Consider the following 27,579-nt stretch of genomic DNA (forward strand, 5'->3'; position numbering starts at 1 on the left):
CATTAGCTAAAGCACTTATCCCCCCTCCCTTGTAACGGTGTCTGTGGAAAATCAAACGTTGACAAGCGGTAAGATTGATGCTGCTAGATCTAGATTGAAAGATCTAGTCATACAGTCTTGATGTTGTTACCCTTTCTTACTATTACTGTTCTGTAGAGCGAAAGGGTTTCTTTTGAGATAATCTAGTATTTCGCTGGGTTGAAGTATAATGGGCACAGGAATGCCAATTAAATGAAGTAGGTGGTTCCAGTATTTTGCTACTTGCCGCATTTCATTGGAACATGATGAATGCGCTTGAAGATTAGATTTTTATTTAGTACGATAGCACATAAATAATGCGTTTGTTTACTCTTCCTTGTTTGGAAAAACGTATGAATATATGCCTGAATATACGTCCCTCAGTGCTGAAAAAAACTGAATTTGGAATGCGTTGCTAGCATTGTTGTCTGGTAAACAGTGCATACACACAGCTTACACATCTCTGAAAAGTCTATTTTTAAACCGTACTTTTGACATCCATTTCTGGAGCACGGTGCTTGGAAGGCTCCCTGAGGACAGAGCTGCTGCGGTGGTGCTCGGGGGCCACGCAATTAAGATGATGGGCGGGCCGCGCTCCCACCACCGCCTCCCAGACAGTTGGGCGACCCGCTATGCTGAGACTCACTCTCTCTCCCACTCTCTTTCTTCCTCTCTTTTTCTTTCTCTTTCTTTTGTCTTTCTACATCCCCCTGCAGACGGAGAACTCCTGGAACAGCAAGCCGAGGGGGGGCTGTCCGCAGCAGAGCCGTCTAGTGAGGCGCCCGTGCACCGAGCTGCTCAAGTACTTGACCGCCACCGACGACATCCTCCTCCAGACCAAAGCCGGCGAAGCCAAGAGCGCCTGGGGGGGCGGCGGCAAAGACAAGGGCGGCCTGCTGGGCGCCTCGTCCTCTTCCTCCTCACCATCCTCCACCACTTCCTTCTCCTCCCTCTCCTCCTCCTCCTCCTCCTCGATTGCCTCCAAGAAGAAGTCGTCCTCGTCGTCTGTCGTGTCACAGCAGCAGCAGCAGCAGCCACATCACCAGCGAGGTGAGAGCCGGGCTGCTGGCGAGTGTAGTGTGGCTGGTGTGGGGGCTGGGAAGTGGCGTCGCTGCGCTCATGGGGCTGGTGGCACTGAGGGACAGTCCGAACCCGCGGCGGCACCCGCTCCTGTCCCCCAGGCACGTAGGAACGACAGCGTCCATGCCTGCCCCAAACTGGAGCGCAGGCCGTCCAGTGAAGAAGGAAGGCCGCCAGGTCCGCAGCCTGCGGTGGACGCGGGCCGCCTGGCAGCCGCTAGGTTCATTAGGTACATGCATTCTTATTCTCTCCCTCCTAGAGAGACGGGTCAGACAGGCAGCTGTGGGCGTTGCCGTAAGGCGGGCGCTGCCACTCAGGCAATTGAGTGTTGGGGCAGGCATGACCGCGGTGCGGCGGGGCACATCGCAGTGACCGTTAAGAAAAGAGAGGAGGAGCCAGGGCATCCATTGCTTAGTCAGCTGCTGACCTCCAAGCAGAGGCCCGCCCGCTATCAGGCCCACTTGTTCCCGCCCACTACTACCCCTCAGCCTTGCAAGAGCAGTTCTTCAAGAATGAGCTCTGGAGTCCTGGAGAGGGATGAGTGTCCCAGCCAGGCTATTGAGGTGGAGAAGGAGCACAGAGGGACTGTCAATATCAATCCCGGCAGATGGGGTCTCAGACAGGCCAAGGAGCCTGATTCGGACCCCCTGTTGGCCGAGAGCTTAGGCCTAGGCAGCTGGGTTAGCCAGCCAGACCAGGGGCTAGATTTGGGGCTGGGGCTGGGGCTGGGGCTGGGGATGGGCTGGCTGGAGGTTGGCCTGGTGGAGCAGGCTGACTGTTTCGGGGAGGATGTTCGCGATGATGATGCCATAGGCAGCCCCATGGCGCTCTCATTGGGCCTGCCAAGCCCATTCTTCCCAGATTCTAGAAATCCAGACCCCACTCCCTCCGTCACACAGCAGCACCTACACATGCAGGCAGTCTGCAGGCACCCCGAGGACCAGAGCCTCCCGTTGTTAGGTAATCATCGCTGCATCCCTGCCCTCTCTCTCTTCTCCTTCTCCTGCTTTAACAACTTCCCAGTTTGACTACACACTAACCCCAATGCTAATTTGACGCTATCACTCTGAGTACAAAAAATAAATTGCTTGGTGCACCATCTATTCCAAAGGGCATTCTTTAGAATTGGTACAGACCCTTGCCTCAAGATTGACTTAACGGGGAGGTGGGAGAGGGGTTGTAGCCTGTTATGTTTTGATACAGTATGGCATTTGTTAAATCAACCACTATCTGGCTGGATCAAGCGGAGGTGCTGAATGTCTACCTAGCTACTCTGGGCAGGGCACTGCCCTAATGTCTTAATTGTCTGACTGAGCGACACTCTTTAACTGCATTTGGAGACAGCCAGAGCCTCAGGCAACTGCACAAGCTTCCTTGACTCTCCTTTCTTCCTCTGCTTTTGGATCCAAATGCATGCAACAATTACTTCATTAGCCGCTACCACCACTACCACCTCCCAGTATCCACTACCACCACCTCCCATTAGCCGCTACCACCACTACCACCTCCCATTATCCTCCACCACCACTTCCCATTAGCCGCTACCACCACCACCACCTCCCATTATCCACTACCACCACCACCACCTCCCATTAGCCGCTACCACCACCATCACCTCCCCCCATTAGCCACTACGAGCACCACCATCTCCCATTAGCCGCCCACTCCACCACCACCTCTCATTAGCCGCTACCTCCACCACCACCTCTCATTAGCCGCTACCACCACCACCTCCCATTAGCCGCTACCTCCACCACCACCTCCCATTAGCCGCTACCACCACCACCACCACCTCCCATTAGCCGCTACCACCACCACCTCCCATTAGCCACCACCACCACCACCTCCCATTAGCCGCTACCTCCACCACCACCTCCCATTAGCCGCTACCACCACCACCACCACCTCCCATTAGCCGCTACCACCACCACCTCCCATTAGCCACCACCACCACCACCACCTCCCATTAGCCACCACCACCACCACCTCCCATTAGCCACCACCACCACCACCTCCCATTAGCCGCTACCACCACCTCCCATTAGCCGCTACCACCACCACCACCTCCCATTAGCCGCTACCACCACCACCACCTCCCATTAGCCGCTACCACCACCTCCCATTAGCCGCTACCACCACCTCCCATTAGCCACTACCACCACCACCACCTCCCATTAGCCACTACCACCACCTCCCATTAGCCACCACCACCACCACCTCCCATTAGCCGCAACCACCACCACTACCTCCCATTAGCCACTACCACCACCACCACCACCTCCCATTAGCCACTACGACCACCACCACCCCCCATTAGCCGCAACCACCACCACCCCCTCCCATTAGCCACTACAACCGCCACCTCCCATTGCCATGTGTGCTGTTTGTGCCGTCGTCTCGTTAGTTTTTTTTATTGAGTGGGATATCTGTGTCAAACTCTGTACTCTGTACACTTGCCAATTCCATCACTTCATCCTCACAAAGTCAACAGTGAACAAAAGTGAACAAAAATGACAGATGTTGGTTTTTTGCTCTTGTAAATCAATAGCAAGAGAGCATTATGCTAACCGTACTGGGTTGGGTTTTGGAATGCTGCCTTCTGTTAATGTGCCAATCTGAGATTGATTTGCAGATGTGGACCTGATCTCTCTTGCCTCAACTTGTTATCTATCTAGTTAAATAATTACCCATGTTCCTTTGTGTTCTGCAGCCAAACCAACCACCTTGCCACTTCCTTTGACCCCAGAGTCTCCAAAGTAAGTGCAATAGTTTTTCAACATTCTACAACGAGCACACGAAACTAAACAAAATAACAAAGATACACTACATGACCAAAAGTATGTGGATGCCTGCTTGTCGAACATCTCATTACAAAATCATGGGCATTAATATGGAGTTGGTCCTCCTTTTGCTGCTATAACAGCCTCCAATCTTCTGGGAAGGCGTTCCACTAGATGTTGGAACATTGCTGCAGGGACTTGCTTCCATTCAGCCACAAGAGCATTAGTGAGGTCGGGCACTGATGTTGGGCGATTAGGCCTGGCTCGCAGTCTGCCTTCCAATCATCCCACAGGTGTTCGATTGGGTTGAGGTCAATTTCTTCAACAAACCATTTCTGTATGTTCATCGCTTTGGTCCTCGCACGGTGACATTGTCATGCTGGAACAGGAAAGGGCCTTCCCCAAACTGTTGCCAAGAAGTTGTAAACACAGAATTGTCTAGAGTGTCATTGTATGCTGTAGCGTTAAGATTTCCCTTCACTGGAACTAATGGGCCTAGCCCAAACCATGAAAAACACCCCCAGACCATTATTCCTCCTCCACCAAACTTTACAGTTGGCATTGTTGCATTGTGGCAGGTAGTGTTCTCCTGGCATCCGACAAACCCAGATTCGTACAGAGAACGCTTTTCCACTGCTCCAGAGTCCAATGGCGGCGAGCTTTACACCACTCCAGCCAACGCTTGGCATTGCGCAGGGTGATCTTAGGCTTGTGTGTCACTGCTCGGCTATGGAAACCCATTTAATGAAGCTCCCGACGAACAGTTGTTGTGCTGACGTGAGCTTTCAGAGGCAGGTTGGAACTCTGTAGTGAGTGTTGCAACCGAGGACAGACCATTTTTATGCGTTACGCGCTTCAGCACTCTGCAGTCTCGTTCTGTGAGCTTGTGTGGCCTACCACCTCGTGGCTGAGCCGTTGTTGCTCCTTGACGTTGCCACTTTACAATAACAGCACTTACAGTTGACCGGGGCAGCTCTAGCAGGACATAAATGTTACGATCTGAGGTGGCATCCTATGACGGTGCCTACGTTGAAAGTCACTGAGCTCTTCGGTAAGGCCATTCTACTGCCTTTGTTATTTATGGAGATTGCATGGCTGTGTGCTCGATTTTATACACCTGTCAGTAACAGGTGTGGCTGAAATAGCCGAATCCACTAATTTGAAGGGGTGTCCACATACTTTTGTATATTTAGTGTAAATCAAAAGACAAATAATTTGCACCAACATGAGGCATTTTGTTAACTCTCATTTCCATTTCTAAGATCACAAAGGCCTTTATTAATGTCACATTTTCCCACGTGGAGTAAAACGGTGTGTTCAATCTCTTTTGTCTTTCAGTGACCACAAGGGATCACCGTTTGAGAACAAAACCATTGAACGCACATTGAGTGTGGAGATCTCTGGAACCCCAGGTAAGAATGTGTTTTCAGTGAATTTATGAATAAGGGCTTGATGCAAATTACAGAGTAGCTCACCTTGCTTTGTAATGGCATAATGGTAAACCTAAGCTCTCTCACTAAGCCAGTTAGGGGTTACATTCCAGTCACTACCCCAGGGCTTTTCACACCATCTTGATAGTTCCATAAAAGTTCAGAGTTCAAGGTGAAGGACTAGGACACAGGGTGACATGTTTTATATGCCTCACTGTTGGTTGATTAAGAGATCCAATCTCCTTTGGGTTTATTAGACAGACCCCCCCCCCCCTTCTCTGTGAAGAGTTAATATGCTGCCTCTCTCTCTCTCTCTCTCTCTCTCTCTCTCTCTCTCTCTCTCTCTCTCTCTCTCTCTCTCTCTCTCTCTCTCTCTCTCTCTCTCGCTCGCTCGCTCGCTCGCTCATATGCCGGGATCTTAATGCTCTTTGACATAATTCGGTTTGACCGATATTATCTGTGTCTCTTTTTTTTCCTCAGACAGTCTGGTAATTTGATTAGAGACATGTAAGGTATTCTCCCATTTTAAGGGTCTGTATTTATGGGAAGGATGCACTTTTCCAAATGGGGTCAACGCAGGGGGATTTTAATATTATTATTGTCATTATCCCTGTATATTATATACTTATTCATTAAGTACGTCGGTGAGAAGCTATAGGCAAAAGGTAATTAAAAGCCAGATGAAGTGAATGTCAGGCAAATCTAAAACACCAGGCTTCAGCAGTTCCCTCTCTCTCTCTCTCTCTCTCTCTCTCTCTCTCTCTCTCTCTCTCTCTCTCTCTCTCTCTCTCTCTCTCTCTCTCTCTCTCTCTCTCTCTTTCTCTCTCTCTCTCTCTCTCTCTCTCTTTTTCTCTCTCTGTGAATTATGCAGGTAATTATTTCAGTGTCCTCCCTCCCAACCTCCCCCACTCCTTCCCTGAGATGAATCATCCCAGGTCAATAAAAGCAAAATGGCGGCCCTTTTCTTCTCCTTCACAATGTGACGCGTCAATGGGCCTTTTGGTATTCATTTGCTAGCGGGTAAAATAAATGGCCCTCGGTGTAACACACCTGACTCGCCTCCTAGACTCAAGGTGGTGTTTTGTTTGGGAATGAGGCCCAATAGGAATGAATTATCTGGAATCTCTTTAGAGTCGGGAGGGGGTAGATTTGTGGGACACCAAAGCCCCAAGGGGGTTCCTCCAGTTGACCACGCTCCGCTTGCCATTTAATCCTGTGTGTACATAAGCGTCAGAGGTTAGAGGGGACACCCATAGGGAATTAAGAGCTTTGGAGCAATCAAACACTGTTAATATCTCTTTCTTTTTTACTGCTTCTGACCTCAGGGTTAAATCCAGTCCCATTCTCCTCGTCTCCCTGTGTTCCTGCTCCAGCCATAGTTAATAAAGCCAAACTCTGACTCCACTGCCCTGTGCAGATTTGGGATTAGATATTAGGGGAAAAGCCATTAGAAGAAAACGCTAATGGATACTGAGCCCCTTACGTTTTAGGATTAGTCTAGTCCCGTGTGGCAGGCGACTCAGGAACGCCAGATATGGAGAAACAGGGGGAATGAAATCTTTGTGATCCCTTGAGTTAATGTGTCCTCAGCAGACCCGTTCCAGTAGATCTGGAGATGATGCTTCTTTAATTGATAACCAGGTGGAGTTAAGCCAAAGGGGGTGGGGCAACCCTCAGGTGGAAGTAGGTCAGTGCTTCAATCGGACACGGAATCTTCCGTGGTACGTTTAAAGCTACAAAATGTCACTTTTTGGGCGGCCTGACCAAATTCACATAGAAATGTGAGTTATAGATCTTTCATTCCCGTTGAAACAAGTCTAAGAAGCGATGGATATGTTCTATGTGCGCTATATCTATTGCTTCCCATTCTTAAGTAACATTTTTGCCTCTTTTACTTTTGGTTTTGGACACCAGCTTCAAACACAACCTTTTTTTTTATTATGTAAAGCATATATCACAGCGGTTTAGAATGGTACAATGATTCTCTACACTATGACCGCTTGGCTTGTCACATCAACTGAAATTAGGGGAACTATTAGAATACATTTTTTCAACCATGGTGGAGCTATTTCTGCATAGTGCATCTTTAAGGAGAGACACTTGTCGGTCTTTATGTAGTACAATAGTAGGTTAGCATTTTAGTTGTAAACTTTTCCATGACATGGGGGTCGGTCGTGAATTGCAGTGACATTTGCACTTTAAATGAGAAATAGTTACACATCATACATGTTTTTGTTTATATTGTCAATGATACAACATAATGTCCTTTATACTGCAAATCTTTGTTGATGCATTGTTTAATGTACTTAGGGTAAGCAAATTGGCTTTGTCCCAGTAGTAATGTGTAGAGTTGTACTGACATGTTTTGGGGATTTAGAGATATGTATCTATTATTTTGAATGCTAGAAAGTGAAAAAAAATGATTTATTATATTGTATAGATCAATAAAAACAAAGGCTATTAAAATACCTTTTTGTACTAGGATAATGTCTGCCCCTCAGTTGTATGTCATTTGGTGTTACCACCTTGAACATCTCTCATTACAAAGATGGTGTTATGATGCAATTCATCTTACTGTTGTACATTGCAATGTGTCAATATTATTGCATCTGTCCCAACTCAAATAAATTAAATTAAATGAATACACATCAAGTAACTGAAGCAAGCAGTAAAATTAGTTTTCAAAAATTGGTAAAAATACAGCTTATGGAACAGCGGGAACTGTGAAGCAATGCAAACATAGGCACAGACACGTGCATACACAAACATGGTAACATACGCACTATACACACACGTACACATGGATTGTGTTTTGTAGATGTGTGGTAGTGGAGTAGGGGCCTGAGGGCACACGCTTAGTGTGTTGTGAAATCCGTTATGAATGTATTGTAATGTTTTTAAAATTGTATAACTGCCTTAATTTTGCTGGACCCCAGGAAGAGTAGCTGCAGCCTCGGCAGGAACTAATGGGGATCCTTAATAAATACAAACATGGGGCCTCCATTTAAGAAAATCCACAATAACCAAAAATGTCTCATTGGTGTTACCATCATTGGTGTTACCATCATTGGTGTTACCATCATTGGTGTTACCATCATTGGTGTTATCATCATTGGTGTTACCATCATTGGTGTTACCATCATTGGTGTTATCATCATTGGTGTTATCATCATTGGTGTTACCATCATTGGTGTTACTACTCCTACTGGTGGCACAATGTTATCCTACGAAAAAGGGTTCCGAAAGGGTTCTTCGGTTGTCCTCATAGGAGACCCCGTTTTGGTTTCAGGTAGAACCCTTTTGTGTTCCATGTAGATCATTCTGTGGACACGGTTCTTCTGGAACCCAAAATGGTTGTACCTGGAACCGAAAGGGTTCTTCTACCTGGAACCAAAAAGGGTTCTTCAAAGGGTTCTCCTATGCGGACAGCCGAAGAACCATTTTAGTTTCTAGATATCACCTTTTTTCTCTCTCAGAGTGTAACGGTAAAAAGTATTTAAAGTCATTAAGCTGCCATATTATTTAGAATGGGAAGATGTACCCAAATACATTTAAATCTAAATAAAAAAACAAGAAAAAGGTAAACATTTTCATAAATCCCCAAATGGCACCACACTTCAAGAATGACACTTAGGGTGTAGCTTTGTATCTACATTATCAGTAGTAGTAGTAGTAGTAGTAGTAGGATTAGTAGTAGTAGTAGTAGTAGGAGTAGTAGTAGTAGGAGTAGTAGGAGTAGTAGTAGTAGGATTAGTAGTAGTAGGAGTAGTAGTAGTAGTAGGAGTAGGATTAGTAGTAGTAGGAGTAGTAGTAGTAGTAGGAGTAGTAGGATTAGTAGTAGTAGTAGTAGTAGGAGTAGTAGTAGTAGGATTAGTAGTAGTAGGAGTAGTAGTAGTAGTAGGAGTAGTAGTAGTAGGATTAGTAGTAGTAGGAGTAGTAGTAGTAGTAGGAGTAGTAGGATTCGTAGTGGGAGTAGGAGTAATAGTAGTAGTAGTAGTAGTAGTAGTAGTAGTAGTAGTAGTAGGAGGAGGAGGAGGAGGAGGAGGAGGAGGAGGAGGAGGAGTAGTAGTAGTAGTAGGAAAAGTAATTGTAATTATCTTCTATTCAGAATTTGATACTGCTAACTGTATTTATACTAGGATCATTTTACAATGGCCTAGGCCCTGTCCCACCTCCCCCATAAGGTAAACCTGAGACAACCCCACTACTCAGAGACAGCCCATGGATTTGACTGGAAGGACTAATCTCCTTTTGCTAATAGATTTACTGTGTTGTCTTTAATTACAGTATCTCATGACACCGGGGTTTGTCTATGTGTTGCTATTTGCATGGCTTACCACCGGATCAACTCTTTAAGCCCTGAGTTGGCGTCAGAGTCGTTTGCTCTGAGGTCTCTTCGCAATTTACAGTCCGGAAAGAAACAGATTAGAGAAAAAAAGAGAGAGAAAAAAAAAAAACTCTACTCGCTGAATGATTGGTGTTTGTGTCTGCCGAGCATCCATCACAAGCCGGTTTGACTGAGAGGCGCATATTTATCTAATTCTGATTTATTTCACCCCGGCACTAATGGCTCCTAGTTTATGACCCTAGTGCGCATTGTTTTGCACAGATGGCGTTTCATTGGCGAAACAGAAGTTCCTCGGGCACCGCACCGGCCCTCCCTTTTCATAGCTCATTTCATTGGCGTAATGATAAATATAGCCCTCTTTCTCATCTCTATCTCTCTGAAATACTGCATCAAGTCTCTGTGTCGCTATCGGTGTACCACGTCTGACTGTTAAAGAGGGATGGGGGTTTGCAGTTCGGCTTTACCGTAAAATCCAGATAAGTCTAGATGATAAGATGGTTGGATTAGAGAGCCCAAACTCAGGAAATGGCCCCGCAACGGAATTTTTATGTCTCTCTCTCTCTCTCTCTCCCTCTCTTTTTTTCAGGCTCCAAGCCTCCCCAGTAAATACTCTTACACAGGATTTGATACTAATAGCTGTCATTTGGTGCAATTCACTGCAAGGGAGAGTGATGTGCATTCATAACAATGGCAAAGACAGGGAGCGTAGGTGTTCAAAGTGCCTGAGCTCCACTCCAGAGAGGGAGGCTGCATGTGACTATTGTGTGTGTGTGTGTGTGTGTGTGTGTGTGTGTGTGTGTGTGTGTGTGTGTGTGTGTGTGTGTGTGTGTGTGTGTGTGTGTGTGTGTGTGTGTGTGTGTGTGTGTGTGTGTGTGTGTGTGTGTGTGTGTGTGTGTCTGTCTGTGTGTGTTTCTGTCCGTGTGTGTGTGTCTGTGTGTGTGTGTGTGTGTTTCTGTCTGTGTGTGTGTGTGTGTGTGTGTTTCTGTCTGTGTGTGTGTGTGTTTCTGTCTGTGTGTGTGTGTGTTTCTGTCCGTGTGTGTGTGTGTGTCTGTCCGTGTGTGCATGCCTATGTATTTGTCTAGAGGAGAAAGACGGACAGTGGAAAAAAATAGAGATGGTTAGAGACAGAGAACGAGAGATTGAACCAGAGAGACAGAGAACGAGAGATCAAACCAGAGAGACAGAGAACGAGAGGTTGAACCAGAGAGACAGAGAAAGAGAGATTGAACCAGAAAGACAGAGAAAGAGAGATTGAACCAGAGAGACAGAGAAAGAGAGGTTGAACCAGAGAGACAGAGAAATAGAGGTTGAACCAGAGAGACAGAGAAAGAGAGATTGAACCAGAGAGACAGAGAAAGAGAGATTGAACCAGAGAGACAGAGAAAGAGAGGTTGAACCAGAGAGACAGAGAAAGAGAGATTGAACCAGAGAGACAGAGAAAGAGAGGTTGAACCAGAGAGACAGAGAAAGAGAGGTTGAACCAGAGAGACAGAGAACGCAAGATTGAACCGGAGAGACAGAGAAAGAGAGATTGAACCAGAGAGACAGAGAAAGAGAGATTGAACCAGAGAGACAGAGAACGAGAGGTTGAACCAGAGAGACAGAGAACGTGAGATTGAACCGGAGTGGGAGACAGACCTGGAAAAAGGGAAAAAGGAGCGAAGAGACGAGAGGGAGACAAAGGGAAAGGGACTGCCTACCTAGCGCTGGTTGTTTGCGTGATAGTTAACAATGCTATAAAGCAGGCCTATCTCAGGACTTCCCATATAACTGCCATCTGTCGGCTCGTAAACTTGTCAGGAGGGGTCGGGTTCGGCACGAGCCACAGAGAGGCAAGCAGGATCTGAGAAAAATGACAACCCATTCCCCCGGCAGACACTGAGCCTCCATTACCAGTCAGACATCTCCCCTGCACCAAGCCGACACTATCATATGACAGCACAGTGGCACGGTATAGCAACATGCAGTGCCGAAAACTGACACATCTCGCTGCCCGACATATCTCGCCACCTTGACTTGCAGTAGAGAGCAGAAGCCCAAAACATAGGACACTTGTGATAGATTTTCAAAACTGAGCCAAAAGGTCTTTGCTTTTATTGAAATCGCTTGGCCATCGTCCAACGCGTCGGCTAGATTCGACGGTTACCTGTTCGAAGGACACTCCACTTCGAGGAGGATGTTTGTCCGCTGCCAACGTTTTTCTCTTCTTCCTGAATGAGGGATTGTCCAAGGTCAGGGAGGGATGGCGGTGGTAGCCGAGCCGTGTAGCGGCTCCACCATATTAAATTACACAGAGCATTGCATTAATCTGTCAAGATTGCAATAAAATACGGATCAGGATTAGGACCAGGGATGAAAGTGAATATTTTAATCAACCCCTGTGTGTGTCCACTGTCTTTAAACAGGTTGTAGGGAGTGCGAGGAGAGGGTGGAAGGTGGGGAGGTAGAATGCATTATATTTCCATTCTCTTTTATCGACCCTCCCTCTCTCTCTCTCGCACCCTCCCGCCCGCCCGCCCTCCCTCCCCATCCCTCCCTACCTCCCTCCCCCTCCCTCCCTACCTCCCTCTCTCCAGGTCTGACACCACCTACCACGCCCCCCCACAAAGCCAGTCAAGAGAACCCTTTCAAAGCATCGTTCAAAACCAAGTTGTCTTCATGCTCCCCATCTGCCCTGGCGTGCAAGAGGGCTCGGCTGAGCGAGGCGAAACCCTGCAGGCCCCTAGCCCCAACCTCGGCCCCAGGCAGGAAGGGCCCAGAGCAGACTGAGCTGTACGCCCAGCTAAGCAAAGCGTCCACTGCTCTCCCCACCTCTGTGGTTGCTGCGACGACAGGGGGCTGCAAGGAGGAGCGCTGCTGCGGCAACAACAAGCGGAGTGTCCAGCCTTGCTGCTACGACGACCACGACTATTGTCAGTCCACGGCGGCCAGCACAAAACAGGACCCTGCCGCCGGCGCTAACGCTAATGTGGCTAACGCTACCATTACCATGACGACTACTACGACAACCCCTCTGAAGCCCAATCCGAGTGTGGCGGAGGACAGGCATGTGGAATGTAAGGACTCAGCCATGCCACCCTCCTCCTCCTTTTCTTCCTCCTCTTCATCCTCTACATCTCCTCCTCCATCTTCATCCTCTTTGGCAATGCAGCAGCAGCAGAGCTCTTCCCCTGTGGGTAAGGAGGCTCGGGGGCAGGACCGGACCCCCATCACCCAGGACAAACCACACCCACCACAGACCCCAGAAGGGGACCAGCACTCTGCCAGCAGGAAGCAGCCCCTGCGAGACCAGGATATCCGGGCGGAGCTCAACAAGCACTTTGGCCGCCCCCAGCAAGCCATCTATAGCCAGGGTGAGAAGGGGGAGGAGGTGGTGGTGGAGGAGGGGAGACAGGGAGGAGGGGAGATGGCCGGAGCCCTGCAGACCCCCAAAGAGAGCCCTGCTGGGTACGAGAACTACCCCAAGCTCCCTAGTTCTGGGTCTGGTTCTACTGGGTACCTGCACCCGGGCCTCTCTCCCTTCCACGAGGAGCTGGAGGGTCAGGGCGTCGAGGGACACTTCCTCTACCCCTGGGAGGGCACCCCCCTGGACCTGCTTTTCGAGTCCTGCTCGCCATCCTGCTCGCTGTCCAGCTGCTCCCCCTCACGGGGCTCCGTCTCGCCCCCCTCCTCCATCCTCCTCTCCCCCAGACACTTCCACTGGCCCCGCTCGGGCTCCCCCTCCTCCCGCTCTCACTCCCGGTCCCGCTCCCGCAGTTCCTCCTCCCACCACCGGAGGCGCTCCCTCTCCAGCTCACCTGACGGACGCCCCTCCTCCAGGTGAGTAAAACCTCTACTCACTGTGGCTAGGTTTCCATGTCCGTACTACCACACCACTTAGACATCTTGCCCAAAATATCTACTGCTTAGCTTCATTCTAAGTAGCATGCCAGTGTGGATATCGGAATACAGCCAACTAGCACGTTCCTTCCTGGTGGAAGACGTTTCCCTTCTGTTGTTTGAACGTTGCCTAAGCGTTATGGGCGGCTCTGACGGTGCTCCCGGCAGGAGTTGGACAGCTCAGTCGTGTAAACAGATCTCCTCAGCCGTCAGAGACGGTGTCAGGAGAGGATAGGCCCTGCGGTATGAGGCTCTCCACTCTCTCGGTATGGGGCCTATAGCTGCTTCTGCTTCTGCATCCCCAACCACAGAGAAGACTTGTTATGTTCCAGGTGAAAGAGGCTTTAACAACAGGAGAGAGTGTGACGTGGCCAGGGAGAATCCTTACCGGCTGGACTACTAGACGGTGGATTGTGTTAGGCTGGTGTAGTGAGGCTAGCCAAGCTCAACCGTCTCGGTGCTTAACTACAGAGCAGAGGCCATATGTCTCACACTTCTCAGGGTAGGAGTGCTGATCTAGGATCAGGCCCCTCCTGTACTTATAATCTTATTCATTATGATCTAACTGAGGAAACTGATCCTAGATCAGCACTCATACTCTGAGAAGCTTGTACATGCAGACCCAGGGTTCCACTAGCAGATACCAGACGAGGAGGTTTGGGGTGTTAGTCAAACTGTGAGATCAAAACTGTATATCAGAGAAGGCGGCAACTAGGAAAATGAGCGGCGCCTAAGGCGTTGTGCTTTGGTTGCTTCAACGTCGTCAAAGCCTCCTTTCCCCTGGCAATGACTGTTATCCGAGCGTTTTGTCACTCTCATTCCCACCTCCGTTTTCCCGGGATCTACTATGTGATGCGGTGCGTGTTGTTTTAGGCGGCAGCTGTTGTTTCACTGAGCGCCAGGCGAAACCCCCTCTTTGTCCCCAGAGATGAAAGCCAAATCTGGGGAGTTTAGTTCTTTATCCCCTCCTCTGAAAACAATGTGCATCATCACAGCAGCCCAGGAGAACTACATTTTCCACGGTTCCCTTTGATCAGAGCAAAGGGAACGGATATGCAGTAGGTATACTTTCAGCAGTCTTGCATTGAGTGCCTTGCAAACTGGATAGACTATTCATTCACTTCCCTCACTCTCATGAGTGAATTGGTTTGCTGGGTTACCGAAAGGTCAGTCTCAATGGAGGTTAGCTTTGCCTTCTGTTTTGCAGTCCTTTAGCCTTGATAAATCACTCACGCTGAGGACTATCGCCAACGTTATGATACAGTACACAGAGACGGTCACTAGGTTGCTAAAGATGTCCAGGTTGGAGGTTGAAAGAAGAAAAGCGGGGGGAAAGTAACCTCATAAAAGGTTAGGGATACCTGAGTAAAAAGTATCTCGTTCTCAAGAACTCCGTGAAAAATGTTCAAACAAAATGTCCTCAAGTCTCTCTACTCCCCCTCTCTCTTTTCAGACTCTCCACTTCCTTAACTCTGTGGACGTTGGACCATAGCCTAACTTCTCTCCTTCTATTATTCACGTCTCCCTTCTTCAGCATCAGTTCAATAATAAAGCCATGGGAGCTAAAGAGCCCGTACTCTGTCGGGATACTAACTTTAGCGTATGGCCGCGGGGCCTAAGGACCTTCCCCTCATTTAACATAGATACGTGGTGCTTGTACAGTACATACTGGCCCTGGTGGGAGGAAAGGTGAGAACATTTATCCCAGCTGCACTGTGGAGGAGAAGAGTGAAGGAAGTCAAATTCGGTCAAACTTGGGGAAAGTGTTCTGAATATATTATGACTTTCTGTGGGGGTTTTTGTATGGTCAGATTTGACACTGTGGCTCTGTCATCTTGTAAGAAAAGGATATGAATGAGGAATGCCTAAGTATGTCTAGACAATTTTATCGGATTCACAGATACCCATCTCAGATAGGATTTAATTTATTGAAATAATGCTCGCAGTCGATAAGACTGAATTACGCAGAATGCACAGTTACATTTAGACAATACTTTATTATTAGACTCCGGATGATTGACATCTTGATGATTAATATGTATTCTGTTGTTGCAGGTCTCGCCACAACATGGACTCCAGCACTTTGCGGTCCAGGACCCACAAAAGCCCTCACTCACAGTCCAGATCCCCCCTCAGTCGCAGGCCAAGGTAAGGGTTCAACACCTCCCTTACACTAAACCAGGGGTAAACAGCTCGGGTCCCTCATGATCCAGTTCCTTCAATTAATGTTAGTTTTCATCCTTGCCTTGTAACCAAAAATATGTGTTGACTGAAAACCAGCAGGATTGTGGAACACGTTGTAGAATATTGGCACTCCTTCCTTAGCCATTGATTAGCCCGATGACACCAGACAAGCACAAAGTCCTATTTGCCCATCTCTCCAATGCATGGCCACATCTGACGAAAGTTGCACTTTTTCTCCCCGGATGAAGCTCTAACTAAGCTGAAAGTAATGATGTGAAGTAGTGCTGACAGTGGCAGCTGTCCAGCTCTCTACTGTGTATCTCACCCGCTCTCTCCCGTGGGCCTTCCTGCAGGATCCATAACCTTTACGACCAGGAGGAGGCATCTTCTTATTAATGCCTTTGTTGGTTTCCCCAACCCTCTGGGGGGGGGGGGGGGGATTTAGCCCAACTCCTTGGTGGGGTTTCTTGCCAATATGCTTCATAAGTGCGGACGTGAAAATGAAGGGCAGATGTTGGAAGGACAGCGGAAGGGCGGTGGAGGACAGTGAAAGTGATGGGTTTGATTTGGTCCCTCCGCAGGTACGACAGCTATGAGGAATACCAGCACGAGTGTCTGAAGCGGGAGGAGTACCGCCAGGACTACGAGAAGAGGGAGTTTGAGAGGGCTGAGCAGAGGGAGAGGCAAAGGGAAAAAGCAATAGTGAGTTCCCCTGTCATTTTTTCTTATATTCTGAGTATATCAAACATTAGGAACACCTTCCTAATATTGAGTTGCACCTCAGAACAGCCTCAACTCGTCGGGGCGTGGACTCTACAAGGTGTCAAAAGCGTTCCACAGGGATGGTGGCGCGTGTTGACTGCAATGCTTCCCACAATTGTGTCAAGTTGGCTGGATGTCATTTGGGTGGACGACCATTCTTGATACAAACGGGAAACTGTTGAGTGAGACAAACCCAGCAGCCTGGCACCTACTACCATACCCCATTCAAACGCACTTACATACACAATCCATGTCTCAATCGTCTCAAGGCTTAAAAATCCTTCTTAAACCTGTCTCCTCCCCTTCATCTACACTGATTTTGAAGTGGATTTAACAAGTGACATCAATAAGGAATCATAGCTTTCACCTGGTCAGTCTATGTCACAGAGAGACCAGGTATCCTTCATGTTTTGTATACTCAGTGAATCTCTCTCTCTCTCTGCCCACCTCTTAACCCCCCCTTCTCTCTCTCTCTCTCTGGTTCTCTCTCTCTCTCTGTCTTTCTCTCGTCCTTCTAATGGCAGCCTGGTATTAATAGAGCCCGGCTGTGCCCATCGCTGTCTCACACACCCTCTGCACTACCTAGACAGGGCAGACAGTTGAGGGCTCGTTGCCGTGCCTGCTACCTACTGTTCCTCTGTAATGAATGAATAGATGCAAAGTGAGTCACTGAATCATTCAGGGCTCCACGCGTTTCCTCTTTATCTCAGGGTTGTGTATTTTTAAAAGTCTCCAGCGTCTGGGAACGGTGTCGGATCTTATTAATCACACCACAGGGGCAGATGTTAGAAACAGGAAGAGAGGGAGAGAGGGAACAAGGCTAAAAAAAGGAAATTCACTGCCATGGAAATGTACACTGTTTAAATAAGGAATCTTTCCAGTGATCTAGTTCAAATTCAATGAAAATGGGATGAATATCAATTCTCTGTTCTCTACCTGTCTCTCTGTGAGATTGCACACATTTTAAACATGCTAACACAGGATGATAAATGTGCACGTCAAATAATGCACACACGCTATCTTTGGCCTGCATACATTTTAGGTGAGACAATTACGGGCAGCAAAGCCAAGCTGTCAGTAGAGGTTTGGGAGGCCAGATGATGCGACGGCTACACACACAGACACACAGACACACACACACACACACACACACACACACACACACACACACACACACACACACACACACACACACACACACACACACACACACACACACACACACACGATACACACAGACACACACACACACACACACACACACACACACACACACACACACACACATACAGCACACACACACACACACACACACACACACACACACACACACACACACACACACACACACACACACACACACACACACACGACACACACACACACACACACACACAGACACACACACACACACACAGACGGCCAGCCTCGGGGTGCCGTCTCGGAAAGCCGGCGTGTTTTTCAATTGTCAGCATGTAAATCCCTAATTCAGCAAACACTTTGTCTCATACTGTATGTGAAGGGAGGAGAAGAGAAAATAATAATACTGAATATTACGGTTCATTTGTATTTTTCTGAGGATTGGAGCGCATGTCTTACCATTTAGAATGTATCCCATAAGGCACCCTATTCCCTATATAAACTCAGCTAAAAAAGAAACGTCCTCTCACTGTCAACTGCATTTATTTTCAGCAAACTTAACATGTGTAAATATTTGTATGAACGTAACAAGATTCAACAACTAAGACATAAACTGAACAAGTTCCACAGACATGTGACTAACAGAAATTGAATAATGTGTCCCTGAACAAAGGGGGGGGGGGTCAAAATCAAAAGTAACAGTCAGTATCTGGTGTGGCCACCAGCTGCATTAAGTACTGCAGTGCATCTCCTCCTCGTGGACAGCACCAGATTTGCCAGTTCTTGCTGTGAGATGTTACCCCACTCTTCCACCAAGGCACCTGCAAGTTCCCGGACATCTCTGGGGGGAATGGCCCTAGCCCTCACCCTCCGATCCAACAGGTCCCAGACGTGCTCAATTGGATTGAGATCCGGGCTCTTCGCTGGCCATGGCAGAACACTGACATTCCTGTCTTGCAGGAAATCACGCACATAACGAGCGGTTTGGCTGGTGGCATTGTCATGCTGGAGGGTCATGTCAGGATGAGCCTGCAGGAAGGGTACCACATGAGAGAGGAGGATGTCTTCCCTGTAACACACAGCGTTGAGATTTCCTGCAATGACAACAAGCTCAGTCCGATGATGCTGTGACACACCGCACCAGACCATGACAGACCCTCCACCTCCAAATTGATCCCGCTCCATAGTACAGGCCTCGGTGTAACACTAATTCCTTCGACGATAAACGTGAATCTGACCATCACCCCTTGTGAGACAAAACCGCGACTCGTCAGTGAAGAGCACTTTTTGCTAGTCCTTTCTGGTCCAGCAACGGTGGGTTTGTGCCCATAGGCAACGTTGTTGCCGGTGATGTCTGGTGAGGACCTGCCTTACAACAGGCCTACAAGCCCTCAGTCCAGCCTATTGCGGACAGTCTGAGCACCGATGGAGGGATTGTGCGTTCCTGGTGTAACTCAAGCAGTTGTTGTTGCCATTCTGTACCTGTCCCGCAGGTGTGATGTTCGGATGTACTGATCCTGTGCAGGTGTTGTTACACGAGGTCTGCCACTGCGAGGACGATCAGCTGTCCGTCCTGTCTCCCTGTAGGGCTGTCTTTGGCGTCTCACAGTACGGACATTGCAATTTATTGCCCTGGCCACATCTGCAGTCCTCCTGCCTCCTTGCAGCATGCCTAAGGCACATTCACACAGATGAGCAGGGACCCTGGGCATCTTTTTGTTTTTGTTTTTCAGAGTCAGTAGAAAGGCCTCTTTAGTGTCCTAAGTTTTCATAACTGTGACCTTAATTGCCTACCGTCTGTAAGCTGTTAGTGTCTTAACGACCGTTAAGAGGTGCACAGGTGCATGTTCATTAATTGTTTATGGTTCATTGAACAAGCATGGGAAACAGTGTTTAAAATGAAGATCTGTGAAGTTATTTGGATTTTTACGAATTATCTTTGAAAGACAGGGTCCTGAAAAAGGGACGTTTCTTTTTTTGCTGAGTTTAGTGCACAACTTTTGACCAGGGCCCATAAAGCTCTGCTCAAAAGTAGTGCACTATGTAGGGAATAGGGTGCTATTTGGGACAGAACCTTAGTCTAGGTTCTTTGCGGAGGTGAACTTTGAGTTTTACTACCAGGCGACTGATTTACATGTATCAGTTACCAGTGGCCCCGGGGTAGCACTCAACATTTGAATGGATCTCTATAGACTCGCCCCAGTAATGGCAAGTAAATGAGTGAATAAATAATTCCAGTGATACAACAGCCTAGAGGCTTGTTCTGCATTATATGATTAGCAGATGCAATTAAATTGCTCCCAAAACCATAATTGCAGCCTCGTGCGGTAGGTCTAAATTATGCCGGTGTGACCTTTGTGTCCTTTGTGGTTCGTGGAAAAGTGTGTTTTCTCCCCCACGGCCTGTTCTTAGTAATGGTGTTTTCTCCCCCACGGCCTGTTCTTAGTAATGGTGTTTTCTCCCCCAAGGCCTGTTCTTAGTAATGGTGTTTTCTCCCCCACAGCCTGTTCTTAGTAATGGTGTTTTCTCCCCCACAGCCTGTTCTTAGTAATGGTGTTTTCTCCCCCACGGCCTGTTCTTAGTAATGGTGTTTTCTCCCCCATGGCCTGTTCTTAGTAATGGTGTTTCGTACAGGTTTCTTTAATGGTGTATGTGTAGCGGCAGCTTATTGTCTGATATTCAGAGCCAAGCGAGAGGTCAAATTCTCTAGTGCAACAGTTACCCATAATTGAAGGACACTTAAAAATGCATTTGTCCTCTTTTGACTACAGATACAGGCTTCTTAAGTTGTGTAATACCAAACAACTCATTGACTCATTTTAGGTTCTCAGACCACAAAACGAAAGAGGAAGAGCAAACCTCTGATAGTCTTAAAGTATACGGTTCTATAAAGGCCGGGGGGAAAAAGAAGAAAAAAGACAAGGGACCATAATGAATCTGTCCTATCAGATAAGAGGAGGTATTTAGCACAGCCCGACCAATCAACGGGGGAAAAAACAAGAGCGAAGTGACAAAAGGGTGGCCTCGAGTCAGCGCTCGCCATCGGGAGTTCTGAGTAGTTCATTACGGCCACCAAGTGGGCCTGAAGGGGAGGAAAAAGCAGAAAAGAGAAGAATATACTCTTCCTTTAATCTATCTCCCTCTCTCTCTCCGTTAATGAGCAGGAGGAGAGACGGGTGGTGTACGTGGGGAGACTGAGGTCCGACAGCACGCGGACCGAGCTGAAGCGGCGCTTTGAAGTCTTCGGCGAGATCGAAGAGTGTGCCGTGAACCTGAGAGATGACGGGTAAAGGCCCCGGGACTGTGTGCTCGCATGCGTGTATATGTGTGTGTTTGTGTGTTGGGTTTATGGGGGGGGTGTGTAATAGGAATCATTGTAGTACATTGTTCCCTTCATTTCTACCCTCTGGGTTAGGTGGAACACAGAAAACGTTGGGCTTTGCATCGACTTCTATGTCAAAGTCAGGTGTAGACGCAGGGCAGGAGAGCGCTTTTTGCATTCCAGTCATGTCTGTTATCCTATCTATCCCTAGCCTATAAAAAGCCCCAAAGATACATTTTTATTGATTTCTCTTTTGCATATAAATAGTCTGGATGTCCGCTACCAGAAGAGAACCTGACGTTGTTGGTTTGACTTTTCATTTTCTGTTCTTGACCGCAGGGACAACTTTGGCTTCATCACCTACCGCTACACTTGTGACGCCTTCGCTGCCCTTGAAAACGGACACACCTTACGCCGGTCAAACGAGCCCCAGTTCGAGCTGTGCTTCGGTGGACAAAAGCAGTTCTGCAAATCGAATTATACAGACTTGGGTAAGTGCTGCTTTGTTGTTGCTCGGGAGAACCCTGGAGCTTCTGCTAATACACACAGACTGTCAAAGGGAGTGAAGGATGGAAGGGAGGGGCAGGAAGCCAGGAAGCAAAAAGGCTCAAATGATGCCTTTCAAAACCAAAAAGCATATCTTTACTCTTACCACCCTGCCTCAAGCGTTAGAGTCTACCTTCCAGTCATCACGGGCAAAAACAGTTCAGGGGTCTATCTATGTACAATTCCTCTTTAACCGGCACCCATATAGGAGTATATCTCGAGGAATGGAGAGGCATTGTTCCATTCCATTGGAACAGCCTATATCTTTGTACTTAGTCGATACTCGAGAAGTATGGAATTGGGAAGAAAGAGAACGATGCCCTTTAAAAGCTTGTCCGCGGTTTGTTTTGATACCCTATATACAGGCATGTATATTTTATGCTCTGGAGGGTAAAGAGAGGTAGGTAGATGGAAGGAGAGAGGGAGGGAGGGAGGGATGAAGGGAAGAGGGGTGCAAGGTTAAATCCCCTCAGCCCCTCCCTCCTGGATGAGCCTCCGTCTGTTGCCAGCTGTTGTGGTGTTCAACAGAGGCAAGACCTCGCTGTGTTACCTAGCAGCGTGTCATCCACCGAGGGAGGGAGGGAGGGAGGGAGGGAGGGAGGGAGGGAGGGAGGGAGCCTGACAGCAGAGGCCTGATTGACTAATAATCAGCACTCTCTTCCTCATGCTTTTAGACACAGACACTGACACAGGGTCGGCTCCTCAAGGCGGCAGCCCTACAAAGTGCCGGCGACTTAAAAGCACGGGTAGAGCTAGTCGATTAATCTGAGGAAAAGGTACACAACGTACAAGTGCATGCACAGAAAAAAGAAAGCGTATACGCCCAAAAGACTGCACTCATTGTTCAGAAGGACACGGCTATAGTGCCGGGTGACGCATTTGATAAATAATGCAAGGCACTGAGACAAATCTTGGCTTCTCCCTACGTAGACGCCTGTTGAAAACCAGGACAGAAAGTGGGATCTCCATCCCTCCTTTTTCCATCCTCTATCTTTACTATAGCCCCACTATCATTAACAGACGGTAGACACTGGGAGCGATGTTTAAATAGCACTATAGCCGGAGTCAGTCAGTCCATCAAGATGGGACGCTCGTCTGTGTGTCATTTGGTCCATTTGATGATGGAGGTTAAGATGCCAAGTGGGGCTTGTATAGTTGCTCCTGTTTTCCACTCGACATTCGTTCCACGACAAAGCGTGAGGTGGGGAATGTTTAATGCAGGGCGAACTGGGAGGTCAGTCGGTCACAGCAGAGGAAAGAACATGGAATGTTCTTTAAAGGAACAAAGACGTGAATGTTTATTTCCGAGGCTCGGGCCTGAAACCAGTGGCATTCATGGAGTGGACGTTTGTGAAAGTGTACAGCGACGATGCGTTAATCCCAGGCCCTTGAGGAAAGACATTGACGACTGACACTACTAATCAGTCTCGGGATGAAAAGAAAGACCTTCATTCTGCTCCCTCTCTTTTTTTTGAGAGAAAGACCAGTTTATCCCAAACTGCTCATGACGGGGGTAGGATAAAAGAAAGGGAGAGGAAAATACTTCCTGTTCAACGCGAGGGAACTTAAATAATGTCATGCAGTAGCGGCCTCAGTTCCTCCTCTCAATCTTGCCCGGCCATCTCGTCTCGTCTAATTTTTTTTTGGACTGTCCATTAGTTCTAAGTAGTGCACATGGGTATTTGTCATCCCTCAAGGTGCGCGGCGTACCCCTTGGCCATAGCATTAGATCACGCCTGGCATCTCCTGCATGCCATGGTCATTCCCATTTCTCAAGCTCTCAAAGCGTGCTGCCGCCCGTGTGGGGGCCCCATTTGTGAAGCTGTCTGCCACGAGAGATAAGACACATTTATTATCGCGCCGACCAATCAAAATAAATGCCCCCGCAGCTCGCTCAGTTTTGACGATTTTGTCGCTCAGTATCAGAAAAGCTTTATTTTCCACCCTGAGCCTTTGAATGATATAAAGATGAATGGTGTCTAAACATCTAATTTGTGGGGAGATATGAAACATTGGACGGGGGTACAGATAGCTTTCAGACTTATTGAAAAGCAACCGATTCAGATGAGGCCTTTGACATAGATGCAGATATGACTTGATCTGACTGAGTATATATCTGCCCAACACTGAGGTAAATGATGAAGTCATACAGATTTACAGTTTTTTATAGGATTATGTGAAATGGTTTGAACGTCCTTTGAAATGGATGTATTCAGAATATAACTAATTCACAATAACTTAATTTGTCAAACATTTAGGGGCAGTTCTGGACACAGATTCATCTTAGTGCTGGACTAAAAGGTATTTCAAGGGAGATTCTTGCCATGCTTTTTAGTCCAGGACTATGCTTTATGTGTCCAGGAAACTGCCCCTCAATATGCAAAACAAAACAAAGGTGAGAGTGATTTTGTGACAAGAATTGGAGACCACTTAGTCTGCTTAACACTGACGTCAATATGCATCTCTCGTTTCAGATTCCCATTCTGACGACTTTGATCCAGCCTCCACTAAAAGCAAGTACGACTCCATGGATTTCGACAGCTTGCTGAAAGAGGCCCAGCGCAGCCTGAGAAGGTAACGGTTGCCCTGTCACCTGCTGTCTACAAAGAGGGATGTCTTGATACCTCACTAATGTTTCTGTCCTTTGACTACGAGACTACCAGAAGTTTTACACTCTACGTAAGAGAGTATATAAAGATGAATCTCTATATATAGACCTATATATATATAAAGTATATTAACAACGATGTTTACATGAACATAGCTTCTGAAGAAGCTGGGAAGAGACAGTACCGGGTGAGCCAGTGAATCCTCATAGCCTGTGTACAGATGCGTGTGCTGTACTGTTGTACAACGGTCAGTGAAAGACAAAGACGTTGATGAGATTTTTTCTCTCCAAGCACTACAAACACCCAACAAATGCTTTGAGTGGTGAAAATGTGCAGGTTGTTCAGGCTTTTCTTTTCTTTCTTTTTTTGTGCCTGATTTTATTTTCTTTAAAAAAAAATCTGGTGTTTGGATGTGGTGTTACACTATTAACGAGAGATAACAATGCTGTCTACATTTTCGGACAAAAATGTAGCCCTGTATTTACAGATATGATCGAAATATGTTGTATTTTTTTGTGTAAATATCAGACAAAGTTCTTTATTTGTTACAGCTATGCACTGTAAAATGCAGCCTTTTGATGAAGAGATTTTCTTAATTAAGAATGTCGATCTGTAGTTATTACAATGATGTGAAACATATTGTACACCTACATGAAGTTTAGAAGACGTGACATGATTGTAAAAAATGTGTTGGAGGCTCATTTCGAGGGAGCATGTCAACAAATCTCCTTTTTTGACATTTATTTTGTTGGGGGAAAAAGTTAGCCATTTATAGTTTTATGTTTAAAGTTTCTCCGTGTTTTTCCTTATACAACTAGTCTAAAATTGATTTTTAACGTGTTTTTTCATGATTGTAAAAAAACAAACCCCATTTTTTTATGAATTCTTTCTGAAACAATCAGTATGTATCAACTCATTTTGATTTCAATGATTTTTATGGTTCTTGTTTTGATAATTTTACCCTCTTTGAGGAAAGACTACTACAATGTTTAATCTGTTCAAACAGGATAAACCATGCATATTTATCTATTTATTTTAATATTTTAATCAAAAATATTTATGGTTCCCATGTCACATGGTGTACCTCACACATTTTAGCTATTTATATTGTTATTAGATTTTTGTTATTTAATTTACAATCAGTGGTAAGATGTACAATAAATAACAGTTTTGTGGGAATATTTCTTTCTATGCCTTTCAGAAACAATCAAAATATTCTTAATAATCTCCTTGACAGTGGGATGAGATATGCTGCTCATTGTCCAAGTGATTTCTGTCTCCACAACAGTGGTTTGCAGCCATGGCAAAATGTCTACCACGTTATTTTCCTTTATACACAGTAGAACATGAAGCAATAAAATGATTTTGCAGGTATTTTGTTGTACCACACTGTAGAAATCTGATTTGTTGCTCCACACACGCTTGATTATGTGAATGCCAAACAAAAGTTTACAATTTTCTTTCCAGAATTTTTTTTAAAGATCTTGTATTTGATGTTCAAAATATATATATACATGCTGATAATATTGACATTATTCACAGTAATTACTAAAATAATTCATAATAATATAAATGAAAGAAAAAGTATTTAAAAAAGCAATAAATTATTTTTCAAAGTTGTACTTTAGCTTATATTGTTGTGTGGTTTTAGATCCGACCCATTACCCAATCGCTGGCTACATACGGGGATTCCATTCCATTCTTAGCATGATCACATGACTCTTATCACCCAACAGAGAACACTTACAGTATGTTCTAGTCAGTCAACACTCATGTTTGCACATTTAGTGTGAGTTTGGGTCTGTGTGTTTCTGTAGAACCTTGTGGCAACTGTACAAATGTAAACTAATACAATGGAAAACACAGTGTTAAAACTGTAGTGTTCAGCAACAAGCACCCTAGCACCAAGACATTTGTCTGTGTAGCGCATGGCTATTAAATGACAGCCGATAAAGCACAAACTACTTCGGCTATCAGGCTCTCCTGTCTGAATGGCAGTACTTGAATGACATCCTATAAGCCTAGAGAAACTACTCAATACTGCATGCTACTGCCCCATTTTCCATTAGGCGATGCTTCCACACAGTCCAGATATCACAGCACCTTCGACGTGACATTAAAGGTAACCTTGTTCTTTCTGGTTTAATTAATATCCTGTTTATAGTGAGGGCCAAGTAACGAGAAAAAACTGTCTCCATCACAAGACGTAGGACGTTTTTGTATGAAAGCTTCACTGATCACAGGCCACCTTTCATTAAGATTGACTGTGTAGATGAAAACTAGCTAATTCTCCTGATGCAAAGAGGCAAAAATCAGTGGGGGAAAGACTTCCCCCTTCACCTGTATTTCAACATCTTTTTTTTTTTTTTCTGTACAGCTCATGGGTAATGGCGTCGCGTCCCATTTGATAGATGTGGCTTTAATCATTGTAATAAATAAAAAAATCCGCTTTGTAAATCGCCTAGAGTAGCAATATATTATAACACCTTATGGTTCTCAAAATGTCACCTGTGGCAGACTCTTTAATAATGTGAACTACTGAGGAATTCGCCACTGCTTAAACGTTTGTTGGGTGATCATGTTTCTTTTGGAAGGACAATAATGTGTGAGCGTGTGTGTGTCTGTTTATAGGCAGATACTGTATGTGTGTGTGTTGGGGGGGGGGGGGGGTTGCTTTGGGTTGTTACCTGTTTGTGTCCTATCCACGTTGCCTTCTGCCAAGTCCTTATCGATGCCTTTTGTGGTTCCTATTGTATGACTTTCTTGTGAATTTTATTTTTATGTGCAATTCTCATCAGTCTCAACATGTCAATAAAGGGAAATGTGTTTGAAAGAAACTCACTGGGAACTGTCCTGTCATGTAACTTTCTTCTTTACCTTCATCCCTCCTGCTTCCTCTCTCATTGTCATGGTGAGAGTGTGTACTTCCCTTAGTCAGGCATCATTGTGACCAATTTAATTCGGTATGACTGTAATGGTATTTCCTTGAAGTCTACCCTCTATGCTATAACTGAATATATGAACATACCTGTTTTACTGTGTGCAATGTTAGACATGAGACCACACTGCCTGTAGTAGTTAGTATTTACTGTAGGTTTGACAGAGCTATATATATATATATATATATATATATATATATATATGCATTAGGTTTCTCTAGCATCATGGATTGTATGAAATGAAAGTCTACTCATGTAACATTTCAATGCCTTCAAGTGTTGGATCCTTCTCCCTCAGCTACCACTCTCCACCACTAAGAAATTAATTAGACCCCAGCTTTCCCCTCTTTGATATTCCTATCACCTGAGCGATGCTATATATTCTCCTAGTTATCTATGTCTACAACTTTAGCCCAGCGCACCATGACTCTGCAAGTTAATTAAAAAAGTTGAGAGGACAAATTCATTAAAGTCCCAAAATGGCCGACGGAGTACTGGCAAGCTGATGATTGCTTCGTTGATATGCGACGGGCTGCTCATTA

General features: G+C 46.4%; 1 protein-coding gene across 8 annotated transcripts in view; it reads left to right on the plus strand.

The window, feature by feature from the left end:
- LOC139534239 (peroxisome proliferator-activated receptor gamma coactivator 1-alpha-like) overlaps positions 1-26,939 on the plus strand; it is a 417,675-nt gene extending 390,736 nt beyond the window's left edge. For 3 of the 8 annotated variants that reach the window (XM_071333188.1, XM_071333189.1, XM_071333190.1), the window contains exons 5-13: positions 735-2,058; positions 3,809-3,854; positions 5,217-5,290; positions 12,233-13,475; positions 15,591-15,683; positions 16,301-16,421; positions 20,783-20,907; positions 21,283-21,434; positions 23,964-26,939. In XM_071333188.1, the coding sequence (XP_071189289.1) occupies positions 735-2,058; positions 3,809-3,854; positions 5,217-5,290; positions 12,233-13,475; positions 15,591-15,683; positions 16,301-16,421; positions 20,783-20,907; positions 21,283-21,434; positions 23,964-24,067 (3,282 nt within the window). In that variant the 3' untranslated portion in view covers positions 24,068-26,939. The remainder of the gene's footprint in view (positions 1-734; positions 2,059-3,808; positions 3,855-5,216; positions 5,291-12,232; positions 13,476-15,590; positions 15,684-16,300; positions 16,422-20,782; positions 20,908-21,282; positions 21,435-23,963) is intronic. The other 5 variants (XM_071333194.1, XM_071333195.1, XM_071333193.1 and 2 more) reach the window with 3 other exon arrangements.
- The last annotated feature ends 640 nt before the right edge of the window (positions 26,940-27,579 follow it).

Source organism: Salvelinus alpinus, chromosome 11 (genome assembly GCF_045679555.1).
Source record: "Salvelinus alpinus chromosome 11, SLU_Salpinus.1, whole genome shotgun sequence".
Classification (NCBI taxonomy): Eukaryota; Metazoa; Chordata; class Actinopteri; order Salmoniformes; family Salmonidae; genus Salvelinus; species Salvelinus alpinus.